The sequence below is a fragment of the Lycium ferocissimum genome, chromosome 5 (genome assembly GCF_029784015.1).
Source record: "Lycium ferocissimum isolate CSIRO_LF1 chromosome 5, AGI_CSIRO_Lferr_CH_V1, whole genome shotgun sequence".
Lineage (NCBI taxonomy): Eukaryota > Viridiplantae > Streptophyta > Magnoliopsida > Solanales > Solanaceae > Lycium > Lycium ferocissimum.
Window position 1 is genome coordinate 17,543,174 of NC_081346.1, and position 15,028 is coordinate 17,558,201.

Genomic DNA, 15,028 nt, shown 5'->3' on the forward strand with positions numbered 1-15,028 from the left:
AACTATCCATCTCTTGTTTGGTTAGAAACTGAAAATAAATTCTTTCTAACAGGAGTTACATATAATGCATTCTTTTAATTAACGTTTTATCTCTATCAGAAGAAATTCTTGACTAGTAATAAGTGGGCCGGATAAAGTCTATTGAGAATTTGAGATATAATCATTAAATAGATCATTAGTTATGTAGTAAGAATAATAAAATTCAAAACACACATCACACATACAACCATGCATACTGAATGGCTAGATTCGATAAGGAAACTTAACTATTCATGCAAACTATATGAGTCATGCCAGATAATTCACCCCATAAATTAAACAGGACCAACTCAGATGGAGAGTAAACGCAAATTTAAGTTAGGTAAATATCACTTTTAATAAACCCTAGTTCCATTGAACCAACATGTAACTCGGTTGAAGAGTCAAGACAAGCTATCAATTAACTAGGGTACCACGATAATTTACCATAATGAATCTATCCGATGGGGAAGAAGACCTACGTCAACATATAAACTCATTATATCACTGTTATATACAACGGAAACCATAGAGAATGAACCCTACCACCATTGTTTGAAGAAAAAAAAATTTTGTTTAACAAAAAATTTCCAGAAAACAGCAAAACGACCAAAAAACTCATCTAAACAACCCCGGATGGACAAAAAGGGCTCAAGCACGAGAAAAGCTGGTGAGTATTGCTCAGTGGGTCATTTCTGATAAACCTACCAAATTTTGAGTCAATCGGAGTTCGTCAAAAATCAGAATTCCGAAACCATGACCAATTCAGATAAAAAAAAAAAATCCTTTTTTCTAGCCAAAATAGAATTTAAAAAACATATACATTTGTTCAGTAGTTCTTATCACATATCATCATTAGCGTACTAATATATATGAATCAAGAACAACGAACAAAATTTTAAAATATGTTTACATAATCTCAGTGTTGCTTTCTGGAAGTTAGCATGTTTATGTAATAATTGAATATAAAATTCAAAACACACCACATAAATATCCATGCATCTTGAACAACAAATTTCAATATAAAAGAACAATTCATGCAACATATATATGTGATGCAAGATATTCACTCCATAAATTTAAAATCAGAGCTAACTCAAACGAAGAGTATGCTGCTAATTTAAGCCAAGTGAATATCATTATCATTATCTCTAGTTCCATTGACCCAACATGTAATTCAGATGGGGAGTTAATACAAGTTATCAATAACTAGTGATTATACCTAGTGACAACCCATAATAAATCTATCCGATGGGGAGGAAGACCTAAATTCAACACATAAATTTGTTATTTCACTAGTATTTAGTCATGAAAACCATAAGGAAGAATCTCTATCACCATTAGATCATAGCCAAGTAATTTTTCCTAAAAAAAATTAATTTTTCAGAAAACGAAAATTGCCCAAAACACCATCTAAACAATCCCGAATCATCGAAAAACAACATGATTCACTGCAAAGCAGTGAGTATTGCTCACAGGGTCGTTTCCGATGAACCTACCGAATTTTAGACCAATCAGAGTTTGATGGAATACGAGTATATGCGAAAGTAAATAGCGTGGATCGAACTTGCATGTAATATAGACAACACATAATCCAGATATTAATCAAACATAAAATTGATACTTATCTCTTGAAGCGTGAATGCAACCTCGAATCTAGCCTTCAAGCACGAGCAAAAACCATCCACGCGTTCATCCTCCAGTTCTACGGTCTTCTACTGTGTAACCCGAATAATACCAGAATTTATGAAATTCGTGTGGGCGAATTTCTATGGAAAAAGTGTAGAAACTTGTAAAACCCCTTCCTCCTTATGGAATAAGACCCATATATTATAACTACAGGTTTTAGGATTTTCCCCTTTTTTCAAAACCTGTTGGGTCTTTATTTTCCACCAAGAAATAATATTTCATTTAATTCTTTATTATTCGGGCACAACATGGACCACATAATTTAATTAACGAGGCTTCCTATTATGGAGTTAATTCGAAATATACGGGAATTAATACTACCATAATAAATTACGAATTATTCCACTAAAAAAATCGTAATCGCACTCCTCGAATTTAAATCATACATTAAAACTTATTTAACTCCCATGTTAAGATTACAATGATACCAATCAATTAATTTAAGGATTCTTGACAATTTAATTCATTGACTAATCAATCCTTTATATTTCGCTTAACTTATATCATGTGGTGGATACAAAATCCACTGCGGGGTTTCACATGAGACTTATAAGCATTCATAAAGGGGTATCATCAATCTCAAAGTCGAGACATGGATTCTATCAACTAATTATTATTTCACAAATGTAATTTGTCATTATCCAATTTACACGAGGAATACATAGACGCAATTGAGTCGTACCTTTTAATAAATCAAAATAATGAACAAATCACATTGATCATAATAATTATATCACGATTAAGAGTATAAGTACATTTAATGAACTAGAGAATTTGTTTTACATGTTTAGTACAAAAACACTTATCTCTACTTGATCCGTTCAATACATACAAAATGTACTAGCACAAGAAGACGGAACTATACTATTCCCATAATGAAGATACATTATATTAATCTTGGGCTACAATCACAGGTAATGGCTTTCGTCCAATTTCCATCTTAGATTGTGAACATAAATTTTATACTTATAAGAACCGACGATTTAATCTTCTCGTGTATAAGCTAAACTCTATATACTAAATCATCTACTATATAAGTAAAGGACACACATACTAGTACATGATCTATTTAACTTTTTAATAAACAATGAATAAATAATTGTTCTATAATAAATACTATATCCAAACACATGGTTAATAGTATATATCCCAACACCGTACTAGTAATTTGTATGGTACATATAATTTGATTCAACACCATATTTCAGAAATATAATATTCCTAATAAATACTTTAAACACTTCGGAGTATGATTGAAATATATTATAACATATATACGGTTATAGAATTTTTGAATCTTGTTATTTTAAATAAGTCATGATATTTGAGCGAGAGGCGTGCAAGCTGACCGCACACCATAATCATGAAAAAAGAAATATATCCATAAGATTTGTTGTGGCTATTAAAACACCTCATAGGAATTTTTACATTGGATATTTGCCCACCCGAAAAAATTGTCGACAACTATATAAATGCTTATTGTTGTGGCTTGATCTTTCATAAGTGGAGACAGAATAAAATGTTCGAAATAAAGGCATTTAATGTTTGTTCTTGACTTAGCACACTTCTACATAATTAGTATGTGTGAAGCCCTGTATAATTTGTGTACAATATATGCCTATCGGCTATGGCTGTTATATAGCGGCCAACACTCTTAACTTCTGCTTTGAAATTCAATAAATGCTTTTAAAGTTAATTATTTTTAAACTAAAAATAAATAAATGTTTATATATGATAATTTAATAAAAAATATTGTCAAGCAAATTTGAACCGAGGTGAGAATATATTTTCGTATCCAGTGACGCAATACGTTGAAACATTCATGTGACGCTGGGACCTTGGAGATGGCCAGCGTGCACTGCTGCTTATATAAAAATAAAAAAAGAAGACAAAAAACTCTCCACTATCTAATTGGAAGTACATAATAAACCCCTAAATTTAAAAAAAAATAAAAATCCCGGAATTAATAATTGCAGTGTAAAAATATCAGCTCAAACGAAACTAGACATTGAACCTGGACATGTCCATTTTGGGCCTATAAGAACTCGTCCAACTAAACCGTTTTCGTAGCAGCGTAAAGTCACGAATCAATTAATCTCCTAGCTTCTCTTTCTTTCACTCAATTATCTATATTTTGCTCCCTCTATTTCTCTTCAACATGTTTACCACCATTTCTCTACCTTCCGCTCATAAATATCCCCATCACCATGATAGTGAGGTGCTCAGAAGAAGAAATGAGGAATTAGAGAAGGAAATAAAGAAAAGCATTGAGAGAGAAGAAAAAATGAGAGAGGAATTGAATAAGATATGGGAGAGGCTAAGGGTTGCTGAGGAGGCTGAGGAGCGGCTTTGCTCTCAGCTTGGTGAACTTGAAGCCGAGGCTGTCGATCAGGCTCGGGCATACAGGACACGTGTTCTCAATTTGATGGAGCAACTTTCTTTGGCTCAAAAACTTCTCGAATCAGCTTCCATTTCTGTCCCCAGTTTTCAGTAATTATAGGGAAAATTGGGGTTGATCGTTGACAGTTGACACACCATCTCCATTTTAAAACTAGGTCATGTAGATTGCAGAGCATGCTTGTCAAGATTATGTGTAATATATTGTTGAGAGAAATTTTGTTTCTCGTTATCTTCTTCTTTTTCTTCTGCTCTGTAGAACGGTAAAGCTTTCTCTGGTGCATGGTCTGGTGATTCGTTGACGGAATTTTATGTGTATTTGTGGGAATCTTAAACAAGTAGTAACACCAAGTTGGCAGATCGATTTGAAGTATCTAAGTTGCTAAAACGACCTTTTAAGTTAATATAAATGAAAATTAGGTTCACAATCTACTCCCTCTGTCTCATTTATATGATACATTTTGGATTTCGAGAGTCAAACTTTTTTATTTTAATAGTGAATTCGGACATACAATCTTTAAGTTTTTGATAATTTACATATTTAGAAACAACATAAAAAGTAATAGCCCCTCCGTCTCAATATATATGATACTCTTTCCTTTTTAGTCAATCCTCAAAAAATGACACATTTTATACTCCCTTTGTTTCAATTTATGTGAACTTATTTCCTTTTTAATCCGTGTCAAAATGAATGACCTTTTTCCTAATTTAGAACTAATTCACTTTATGAAATAATTTATACCACACAAATATTAAAGATTATTTTGAACCACAAGTTTCAAAAAGTCTTCACTCTTTCTTAAATATCGCCTACCAACAGTTTACATAAATTGAAACGGAGGAAGTAGTATTTAGTAACAATTTAACTTTAAGAATATCAATTTTACCCTTAATGAAATGATTTAGGGCCACACAAATAGCTATGGCTCATTTTAGATCACGTACAAGTTTTAAAAATCTTTTTTTCTTTCTTAAACTCCCTGTCACGTACAACTTGTACAGGACAGTGCAACAAGCAATAGGTCTATATTCTCTTATTGTGGTTGGGTGATCAGTTTTAGGTACCAAAGTAACAAAGGTGCAATTAATAGGTTTGTAAATTATTTATAACTATAAAAAGGTACGATTCATTTTAAGAAGGACTAACAATTAAAGAGCATCACATAAATCGAACATACAGAGATAAAAGTATCAATAACTAGCTTACCAGCGATCGTTAAGTAGGAGTTAAAACTATATACTACAAGGGAAAGTAGAAATTATCTATGGATTTGTCACTAATTTGTCTTTAAATAGTTTTTAAAAAAAATCATCACTAATTTATGATAATCCATCGCTAAATAAAATTAGCAACAATTTTTATTGTTTGCATGGAATATGCATAGAAGTAAGCAGTGTTTTAAAAGGCGGGGGCACGAGGAGAGGCGTTTTACGCAGCACGGGGCGAGGTGTAAGTCCCGAGACACAGGGCGTAAGTCCGATGGATCTACGGGGCAAGTCCCGAGACACAGGGCGTAAGTCCGATGGATTTACGGGGCATATGTCTCATATATCTTGAATTTTATAATTTTATTACTAAAAATAAGCAAATGTAAAATTTTCATAAAATTTTGCAAATAAATCACCAATAATATAAAAAATAATTATTATAATTATTATTTGAGAAAGGTAACAACATAAAAAATAATAATAGCCTAGATAATCTTTAAAATGAAACCTTCATTCACTTCATCATCAATCTCCGGATCTATTAGTCCTTCCCACCCTCAACTAATATTTGCACTGACTTTATTTACATATTCAAAAAAGGAGAAGGGCAAAAACTGTAAGAGCAATGACAAAGAATGGATGAAGTTGCTTCAGGAACATAATGCTATGAAATCTCTAGCATATCAATTTCACACATAACATCTAACAAAACTATTTATGATAGTGTTATTTTTTATGAGAGTTGCTTTATTTATTTATATATTTTAAGAAAAATCACTACAACATGATAACATAAAGTATCAATATCATTATACCACTAATAAAAATCATAATCTATAGCAAAATTATTTTTAAAACAATAAAAATTAAATTTAATGCCCGAGCATACGCCTATACGCCCGGGGCTTACACTTTTGCACCCGGAACCTACGCCTCAAATTATAGGGCGTACGTCCTATGGATCTACGCCTTTCATTTGCGCCTCGGAGTGTTTTTGGTACGCTCCGCACTGGGGCTCGCCCCGAAAACGCCTCTGAAAACACTGGAAGTAAGGTGGGGTGAAAATGCAGACATAAGGAACTAATTGGGAATCCGCGACTTTTGTAGCACAAAAAAAAAAAAAAATTGAACCAAACTAACAAAAAAAAAAAAAAAAACATTTATAGGTTTCACGCACGAATTTAGTACGTGAAAGGACCAAACTGAAAAAATACAAGTTTGGCCTTTCACGCACGAAATTCGTGCGTGAAGGAGGCCTTTTTTTTTTTTTTTTTTTGTGTTACCTTTCAAAATCACGTTTTTTTTCCATACTTTGGGCAAAGATTAGTCATGTTTCAAAACCCCAAAATATCAATATTTTGTATAGAATTTAATATCTTTTTGCGTACAATAATGTCTAGCCATTACATCAAGTCCACCTAAATGTTTGGATCGTCGTTTTAGGGGTTCTAAAGTGCCCCGAAGTAAGTTTTGAAACTTGTCATATTTATAGGGTTTTGATTTAAGCGTTTTATTATATTTGAATGTACAAAGATAAATATTTGATTTAATAATAATTCATCCAATACAAGAGGTTTATACTAATTAAAAAATAATTCATTCCATTTAATTACAAAACTAATTCAAAGCAATACACTAATAAATTACAATAACAATACAATCTTCAAGTTCTAGAGGCTCTATTACTTCGAGACGTGCTTGTACCACCACGGCCTTATTGCCCACACGAACGCTTATCGTGGCCATATTGCTTACATGTAGAGCACTTGCGAGAGTAAGTTCTTTCACTAACATCCATTTGATTGGGTCTATGACTCCGTGAGTTAATGCCCAATTTCCTGATGTAATCCTTGTTAGCAACCATCGAAAACGGCTCGTTGGTCAATAATCTTCATTACCAAGTCATGGAATTGGCCGGAATATGCTCTAAGGTAACCGTGGACCTTGTATTCCCCCGCCACATAACTTGTTACCGTTTTTCTCATTCTCTCGAAGCACTTGACAAGATGAGAACACGGCATGTGGCAATACGTTTGCCACTTACCACAAGTGCATGTTCTTGTTGCCTCATAAACGGTATGCACGTTTCCACCCTTACCGTTGTAATAACCCGTCCTAACTTCATACACATGTCAATCGGGTCATACCTTGGCCATTTGGTGACGCTCACATTTTTTTCATAATGCTCCATATTTTGAAGGGCTTTTGGCATCCATGTCCCGCCTTCGGCTAATATCGTCCGTCCGCCTCGTCCTAACCACAAATCGCTCCACAACCTCGCTTGAAAGTCATTCTCACCATCGCGGTGATGTAGTCCTCGAGCAGATTTCAAAGAAGCCATCAAAGACTCGAGCCGTTTGTCGCGAGCATGCCCCATTTTTTGCCTCCATCGTTACGAAGCGTCCATTTTTCAACTTCAAGCTTCATCAACCAAACGTACGCGGGTTCACTCACCGCCCCGATCGCATTTTTTGCAGCCCATTTTCGTTGTCGATGCTCCATCGTGCCCCCCCACATCAATTTGTTTAGAGCGCCATTGTGAAATTTTGATCGCAAATTGTTTCAAGTGCCTTAAACAATAGTAATGGTAAATAAAGGAGGTGCCACCCTTTAAATTATCCATATCAGGCAATATGCCTTTATGACGACCGACAAAGACGCATACGTTCGTACGATCCTTTAATAATACGAGTTTTCAAATGGGTAAAAAAGATCCCCCATGTGTCGTTGCTCTCGTTAGCGGCAATTGCGAAAAAAGAAGAGGGAATATTGACCCATTGGCATCCATTCCTATTGCAATTAGGAGCTTGATGTTGTAGGCACCGTATACATGGTGCGCAATACAAGTCGTATTAAAACTGTCAAATAATGCAGCAATATATTGTTAAATCAAGCCTTTATGTGTCATAGATTCCTGAAATTGTCACAGGTGGAGGAGACCTTTTCACGCACGAAATTAGTGCGTGAAAGAAGAAAACACCTTTCACGCACAGTTTGTGTGCGTGAAAGAGCATGTACTCTTGTTCTTCCAGTGATTTGAGGGACTGATATTTTATATATCTGCTGGAATTGTTTTCCCCCCTACATTTTTATTTCATTTGTAATTAATATCTGAGGTAGTATTACATTTTTATTTCATTTTTATTCCCGCCTCGTACGCTCCTACAAGAGCTATATATCCCAGGCCATCTGGACGACGCCTAGAGGGGTTGCCAATAATGATGCGAGTGATCCGCATGTACCACTCCATGTACACATGGATCGGAGTGTCATGTCCAACCACCGCTAGGCTCGTCATCCTCACATCCCAACTCGACCTACCGTCGCATACGGGAGTCGCCACGCATCATCACGCCCGCACGCTCGTCCCTCACATAAGGTCATGCTCCTAATCCGTAGCCGCGGGTATATTTTGTACATACCCAACCGCCGTAACACGCGGTGTTTCCGCGCGTGATACTCAACGATATCCATATGTATCAATGGACACCGCGACATCCACATGTGCCGACCCACCACAAAACGTCGACACTTCATCCAAAATATGATCATACGGCGTCCATATAAAAAGCCGTAAAAGAATCGAACTAGTTAACAATAAAAGACTAAAATAAAGAGCTATGGGTCTGGGCCGCAGGATCCAAAATATGAACATACCGTCCGCGTCCGGCACGCGGTCTAGCCGATCCCTAAACGAGAGCAAAGCCGTGGCGCGTCTCCGCACGTCGGCGTACGCCCGCGACCGTCTCCGCGCGTATGGCATCGACAAAGAAGATAGTCACGGAGGGCGAGCCGAATGGGCCGAAAAGGTCTCAACCTAGTCCACACCCATATCCGATATAGTCATTTAAAAAATATTTTATCGTCGTTTTAAAAATTATATTTTATGTTTAATTACACACACTTAAATATATTACCCCGGGAGCGAGCAAAACGCAAGACCTCTACCCTCGTGCCCATGTAACACCCAAGCATCCTCGATACATATAGCCCGAAGACAAAGATCGCCCAACTATAACATCCTATCTCAGCGAGATCGTCGATATACCAAAGATACTCAAGCTCACACGTGAACCCGAAGTGTTCGAGAACAGATGGCCTGCATATGACTTGCAGGTATAGACGCGCACGTTTGGCCAACATCGCCCGAGGCGTGTCCTCTCCAACGGACGTCGTATGTCTCCGCGAGGCGAAGTGAGCATAAAGGGCCAACAACAAAAGCCGACTCGGCGAAATATAGCCATCCAGAGCCGCGAAAACCGCGAGCCTAGTCAACTTATCTTGGTAAGGCAAGACAGAGGCTCCCGAATATACAACGGGCGTCCATCAACCTCGTAGCCCATAAATGACCTCCACATCGTGAAGCGGTACCCGTAGCCTCACCGGTGGCGAGACGAAAATGGGCAAAGGCTCTCCGTCGCCACCCTCTCAATCAATGCCGTCACTAGCGACCTACCGTGCCGTACCGACCAACCGACGCACCTAGATACCGCCCGACGTAGTGATCCGTGACACGAGGACGCGGGGGCGAGCAAACAAGATCTCCCATGCCGAGTCCCCACCGGGTACGGACCCGAGCCCCAAGCTTCAGTGCTCTGATGTACATATATGTTTGCGACTTATGCTCGGCCGAAGATACAAGAATCCTTGGCCGAAGGGCCCTGGACAAGAGGGTGGTGATCCATCCGTTTTACGCATTTTAAATCAATCATTAACAAGTAGTATTAGTTATGTAATTTTTTATCGAAAATTTTATTAAGGAATGTGGCGACCTATCCGTTTTACGTATTTAAAATCAATCATTAACAAGTAATATTAGTTATGTAATCTTTTATCGAAAATTATATTAAGGGTTTTCAATCCTAAGCTACAAGTTATGAATCCTAAAACTAAGGGTTTTCAATCCCAAAATATAAAGATTAAAAAATTAATAAGTCAAATAATTAACAATTAGTTAGCAAACAATTAGTATAAATAATTAATAAATAAACAATTAACTAACTAATCAAATAATTAACAAGTTATTATCATATATTTAATAAATAAACAATTAAGTAACTAATCAAAAAAAAAAATTATTATCGTATATTTAACAAATAAACAATTAATTAGCTAATGAAACAATTAAGAAATTATTAACAAATAAACAATTGGCTTAACAAAAACTAAATAAATAATTAGCTAGTCTAACAATTGAAATAGCTAGTCTAACAATTAATAAATACTTAAGTCGCTAATCGAACAATTAACAAATACTAAATAAATAATTATTAAATAATTAACTAATTAACAATAGATAAAAAAATTTAAAAAAAAAAAAGGCAGTCCCAACAAAGGCATACGGACTGCCCAAAAACGCACAAAAAAAATGCGCAAAACGGAAATCCACCACAAGCACAATGACCATGCTGTGGTAATAATATATTTAACAATGTAATAAAAATTCGTAGTAAAATACCCAGATCAGCGTTTTTTGAGCTAAAATGACCGCGCCGCTCTTCCAAAATCTAACCTGTAAACTGTCTTTGCCACACTTCAATATACTAATATTGACTTTCGAAAAAAACAATACGAAAAGCCGTTGAGGGGGGGACCACCGAGATGGAGGTTTAATGGCGTAAACCGGGTGGGGGCTGGAATGGTTCGGTCTCGGTGGGGAAGGAGGGGCCGAGTTTTTTTATAAGTCCACGCACGACCTCGCGCGCGAGTCAAACTTTATTATAGCTTGTCCTTTCACGTACTAAAATTAATAAGTGAAACCTATATATGTGTTTTTTTTTTTTTTTTTTTTTTTTTTTTTTTTTTTTTTTTTTGTGCTATAAAAGTCGCGGATTCACTAATTGGCCTACTATCTCCAATCGTGCTTTTGATGTGATTGCCACTATTTTTTGGTATAAAAAATCAAGCTTTTATGTTGATTTTGAAATCCAACAACATTATCCCAAAACTTTGATGTGCCTTCCGCCACCCTAATGGTTCGACAGACCATGTTATTATTAGGTTATTTATTTACCAGTTGAACACGTAAAAGAATAATGCTTTCCAGAAAGTGACAAATATAACCAAGAGTTGGAATTTTAAAGCAAGTGAAGTACAGTTCAAATATTTGAATTGGAGTTGGAGCTGCTTTAACTGTGTATGTCGAAAAAATATCAAGAGTTAGTATTAGAGTAAGATATTTGTCACAAAGGTTAGTTTTCAAAGCACCAAGAGAGTAGTCTAGCAATGAAATGAGTGAAAATTTTGAAAAATAAGATTTAAATATTTCAATAGAGAAAAAAAATGTTACAAGGTAATTTTTGCTCATGTATCCAAATCTTGATGCATATAATTACCTGATACTTATATTAGTAGAAGTAACAACTATCCAATAAAATTATTTAGATGTGCACAAACGGACTCAGACACCACCGTTATTTTGAAACACAAAGGATTAGTTTGCAAAGAAAGCGAAGTCCTCCAAGAACAGTGCACGGTATTGCCATGTTACATTCTGGTATACACTGCAACCATTTTGGTTAAGACGTAATCTTTCGGCAATGCCTCTTCTTCATTTAATTAAAGAGTTTGCCAAATTTTTTGGGAATATGCTCTTTTGCTGTAGGCATGTCTAGTGCCGTTAAATATTAATTAATTATTTAATTAACTAATTAAATACTGAGCATAGGACAAACAAACTACCGTGACCCTATAATGTGCAAAAGGCCATTGTCTACTTCTTTTATTTATTTTAATTATATTACTTCTTTTAACCTTTGTCATGCTTTTTCTAAGTTTCAATATTATCATAAAAGTTGTTTTATCCACCAACAAGAGCAGATATTTATCGATTTATGTTTAAAGAAAGGCCGTGGTACTTTTTCTATGTTACTTTGATTATGATTTCGAAAAATTTATAAATAATTTAAATTATGAAAACAAGTTTTACAATACATTTACATAACATTTTACTTTAATTTTTTTTTTCTTTTCAAAAATGAAATACTTAGGACTTAAGAGAGAATATAGTATATACAGTATGTTTTATCAGCGAAAACTTGGGGCAATGTGATAATAGGTCCATCACTTATCAACTTGGGCACAAAGGCACAATCTCAACTTTTCTTTTTCAATTTGAGTCAATTTTGACTATTTTAACCTTAAAAAAAATTATTGCCAGAAAATACTAAAACAATTCCTAATAGGTACGCATCTCTCTACAATTTCAACTTCCCGTAAAGAAGAGACTGTTTTAGTTTGATTCAGCATTTTTTTTAAAAAAAAATTACATAACAAATAAGGGAAAAAATATTTAAGTTGGACTAATTGAAATGACAAAATCAACCCAATCGATTTGAGTCAAACAATTTTGGACGGTTAATCATAACATATTTATTGATTTAACTCGTTTTAATCAAATTCAACTTTGAAATTTGATTAATCCGTCAGTTTGACATCTTTTTTTTTTATTATACGTTTTGTATTCATTCATTGTGGACATGGATTAAGAGTCCAGAACCAAAATACCCCTAAAAAAGTAAGGTTGAACCAAAATACTCCCCCCAAAAAAAAAAACTGTGACATAAGTACCTTTAACGCAATAAAAAAACTGCGTTAAAGAATTTTTTTTCCTTTTTCTATAACGCAGTATTTAACTGCGTTATAGAACACAGTAAAAAAGAAAAAAAAATTGGTCAACTTTTTTTTTTTTTTTTGCAACACTTAGTGTTTTTTTCCATACTTTGACCAACGATTAGTCTTGTGTCAATACTCTAAAACGTCAATATTTTATATAGAACCTGATATTTTTTTCTGCGTACAATAATGTGGGCTCAATACATCAAGGATACATAAACGTTCGGATCGTCATTTTAGGGGTTGAAAAGGTGTCCGAAGTAAGTTTTGTTTGAAAATTTTAGGTTTAAGTGTTCTATTTTTGTAAGGTTATTTTAGTCAACTTTATATGTCAAGAAAATTTGTCAGCTTTATTTTCGAAAATTGAAACCACAAAAGTGAAATTGACATTCACAGCTACATTACCCCGGGACTTTTACGTTGAAATCTATTGTGTATCGTTATATTATAAGTAAAGAAAACTAAAAATTTCACGCCAATTTGGGGAAAAATTGAAATTGAATAGGATAACAGGTGTTTTTGTAAAAATCGGCTGGGCCAAACCGCCTTGCTGCAGTTTGTCCGCATAGATCTCGAAAAAAACACAAAATAAAAAAAAAAATCGCGTAAAACGGACATCTTTTACGCAAAGTTATGACCATCTAAAGTTTGACCACTTTACAACTAGCTTTTCTACCTATATTTTTTAAATAAGTTTTTATCTAATTGAACTAGATTTATATTATATTCCAAATAAAGTTATGTCTCGATTAAAAAATAACACGCTTAAATCAAAATCTTAAAAAATAAAACACTTAAAACTTAAAGTTTCCAAACAAAACTTACTTCGGGTACCTTTTCAACCCCTAAAACGACGATCCGAATGTATACGTATCCTTGATGTATTGAGCCCACATTATTGTACGCAGAAAAAAATATCAGGTACTATATAAAATATTGACATTTCGGAGTCTTGATACACGACTAATCGTTAGTCAAAGTATGAAAAAAAACACTAAGTGTTGCAAAAAAAATAAAAGATTTATTAAAATAAGATGTTGCGATCTTTTTATGGAAAAAAACACTAAGTGTTCCTTAAGTGTGTTATTTCTTAATACGTAACTTTATTTCGAATATATTGCAAAAAAAAAAAAAAAATCACGTAAATCGGACGTCCGAGTGTAAAAAATCACGTATATTCGAAATAAAGCTACGCATTAAAAAAATAACACACTTAAATCTAAACCCTAAAAATAAAAAACTTTAAGCTAATGACAACAAGTCTTCAAACAAAAATGGACGTCTATGTATATAGAACACTTAAACCTAAAGTTTTCAAACAAAACTTACTTCGGGCACCTTTTCAACCCCTAAAATGACAATCCGAATGTTTACGTATCCTTGATGTATTGAGCGCATTATTGTATGCGAAAAAAAATATCAGGTTCTATATAAAATATTGACGTTTTGGAGTCTTGACACACGACTAATCGTTGGTCAAAGTATGGAAAAAAACACTAAGTGTTGCAAAAAAAAAAAAAGTTGACCAAATTTTTTTTTATTGTGTTCTATAACGCAGTAAAAGACTGCGTTATAGAAAAAGAAAAAAAAAATTCTCTAACGCAGGTACTTAGGTCACAATTTTTTTTTTTTTTTTTTGAGTATTTTGGTTTAACCCCACTTTTTAGGGGTATTTTGGTTCTGGACTCAAGGATTAATTGGGTGACGTATCTTTTCGAAGACAGGTGGAAACCACAGTTAAGCTAAGTGAAATAGTGAATCTGCAAAATTGAAACAGTGATCAAGCAATAAAGATGCTGCTTAAATTAAATATCATGTCACAATGCAAGTTGAGGCTAGGGGGCGAAATTAGGTTTTGAGTTTATGGATTCTTAATTCTGAAAATAAGAAGTAGTTTACTATGTTCTGAATGAATTATTTATATATATTAAGTGAACTTTAGATATGAATACAAAATTAAAGCGAAAACTACTAGGTTATGTCAAACTTGTAAGGAGAACTATACTTTTCTGATTACAAGTTCCACAGCTATTTGACGATTTCTCAAAGAAGCGTAACATTGTGAACTCACCAAGCTTATGATAAGAATTCAATGGTCAAG

The 15,028-nt window shown here is 34.4% G+C and overlaps 1 protein-coding gene across 1 annotated transcript; it reads left to right on the forward strand.

Annotated features, from left to right (window-relative positions):
* Positions 1-3,850: 3,850 nt before the first annotated feature.
* Positions 3,851-4,466, forward strand: LOC132056296 (protein RESPONSE TO LOW SULFUR 2-like). Its single transcript, XM_059448424.1, has one exon. It carries the CDS (start codon positions 3,866-3,868, stop codon positions 4,199-4,201), a length of 336 nt encoding a protein of 111 aa, XP_059304407.1. The 5' UTR covers positions 3,851-3,865; the 3' UTR covers positions 4,202-4,466.
* Positions 4,467-15,028: the final 10,562 nt, after the last annotated feature.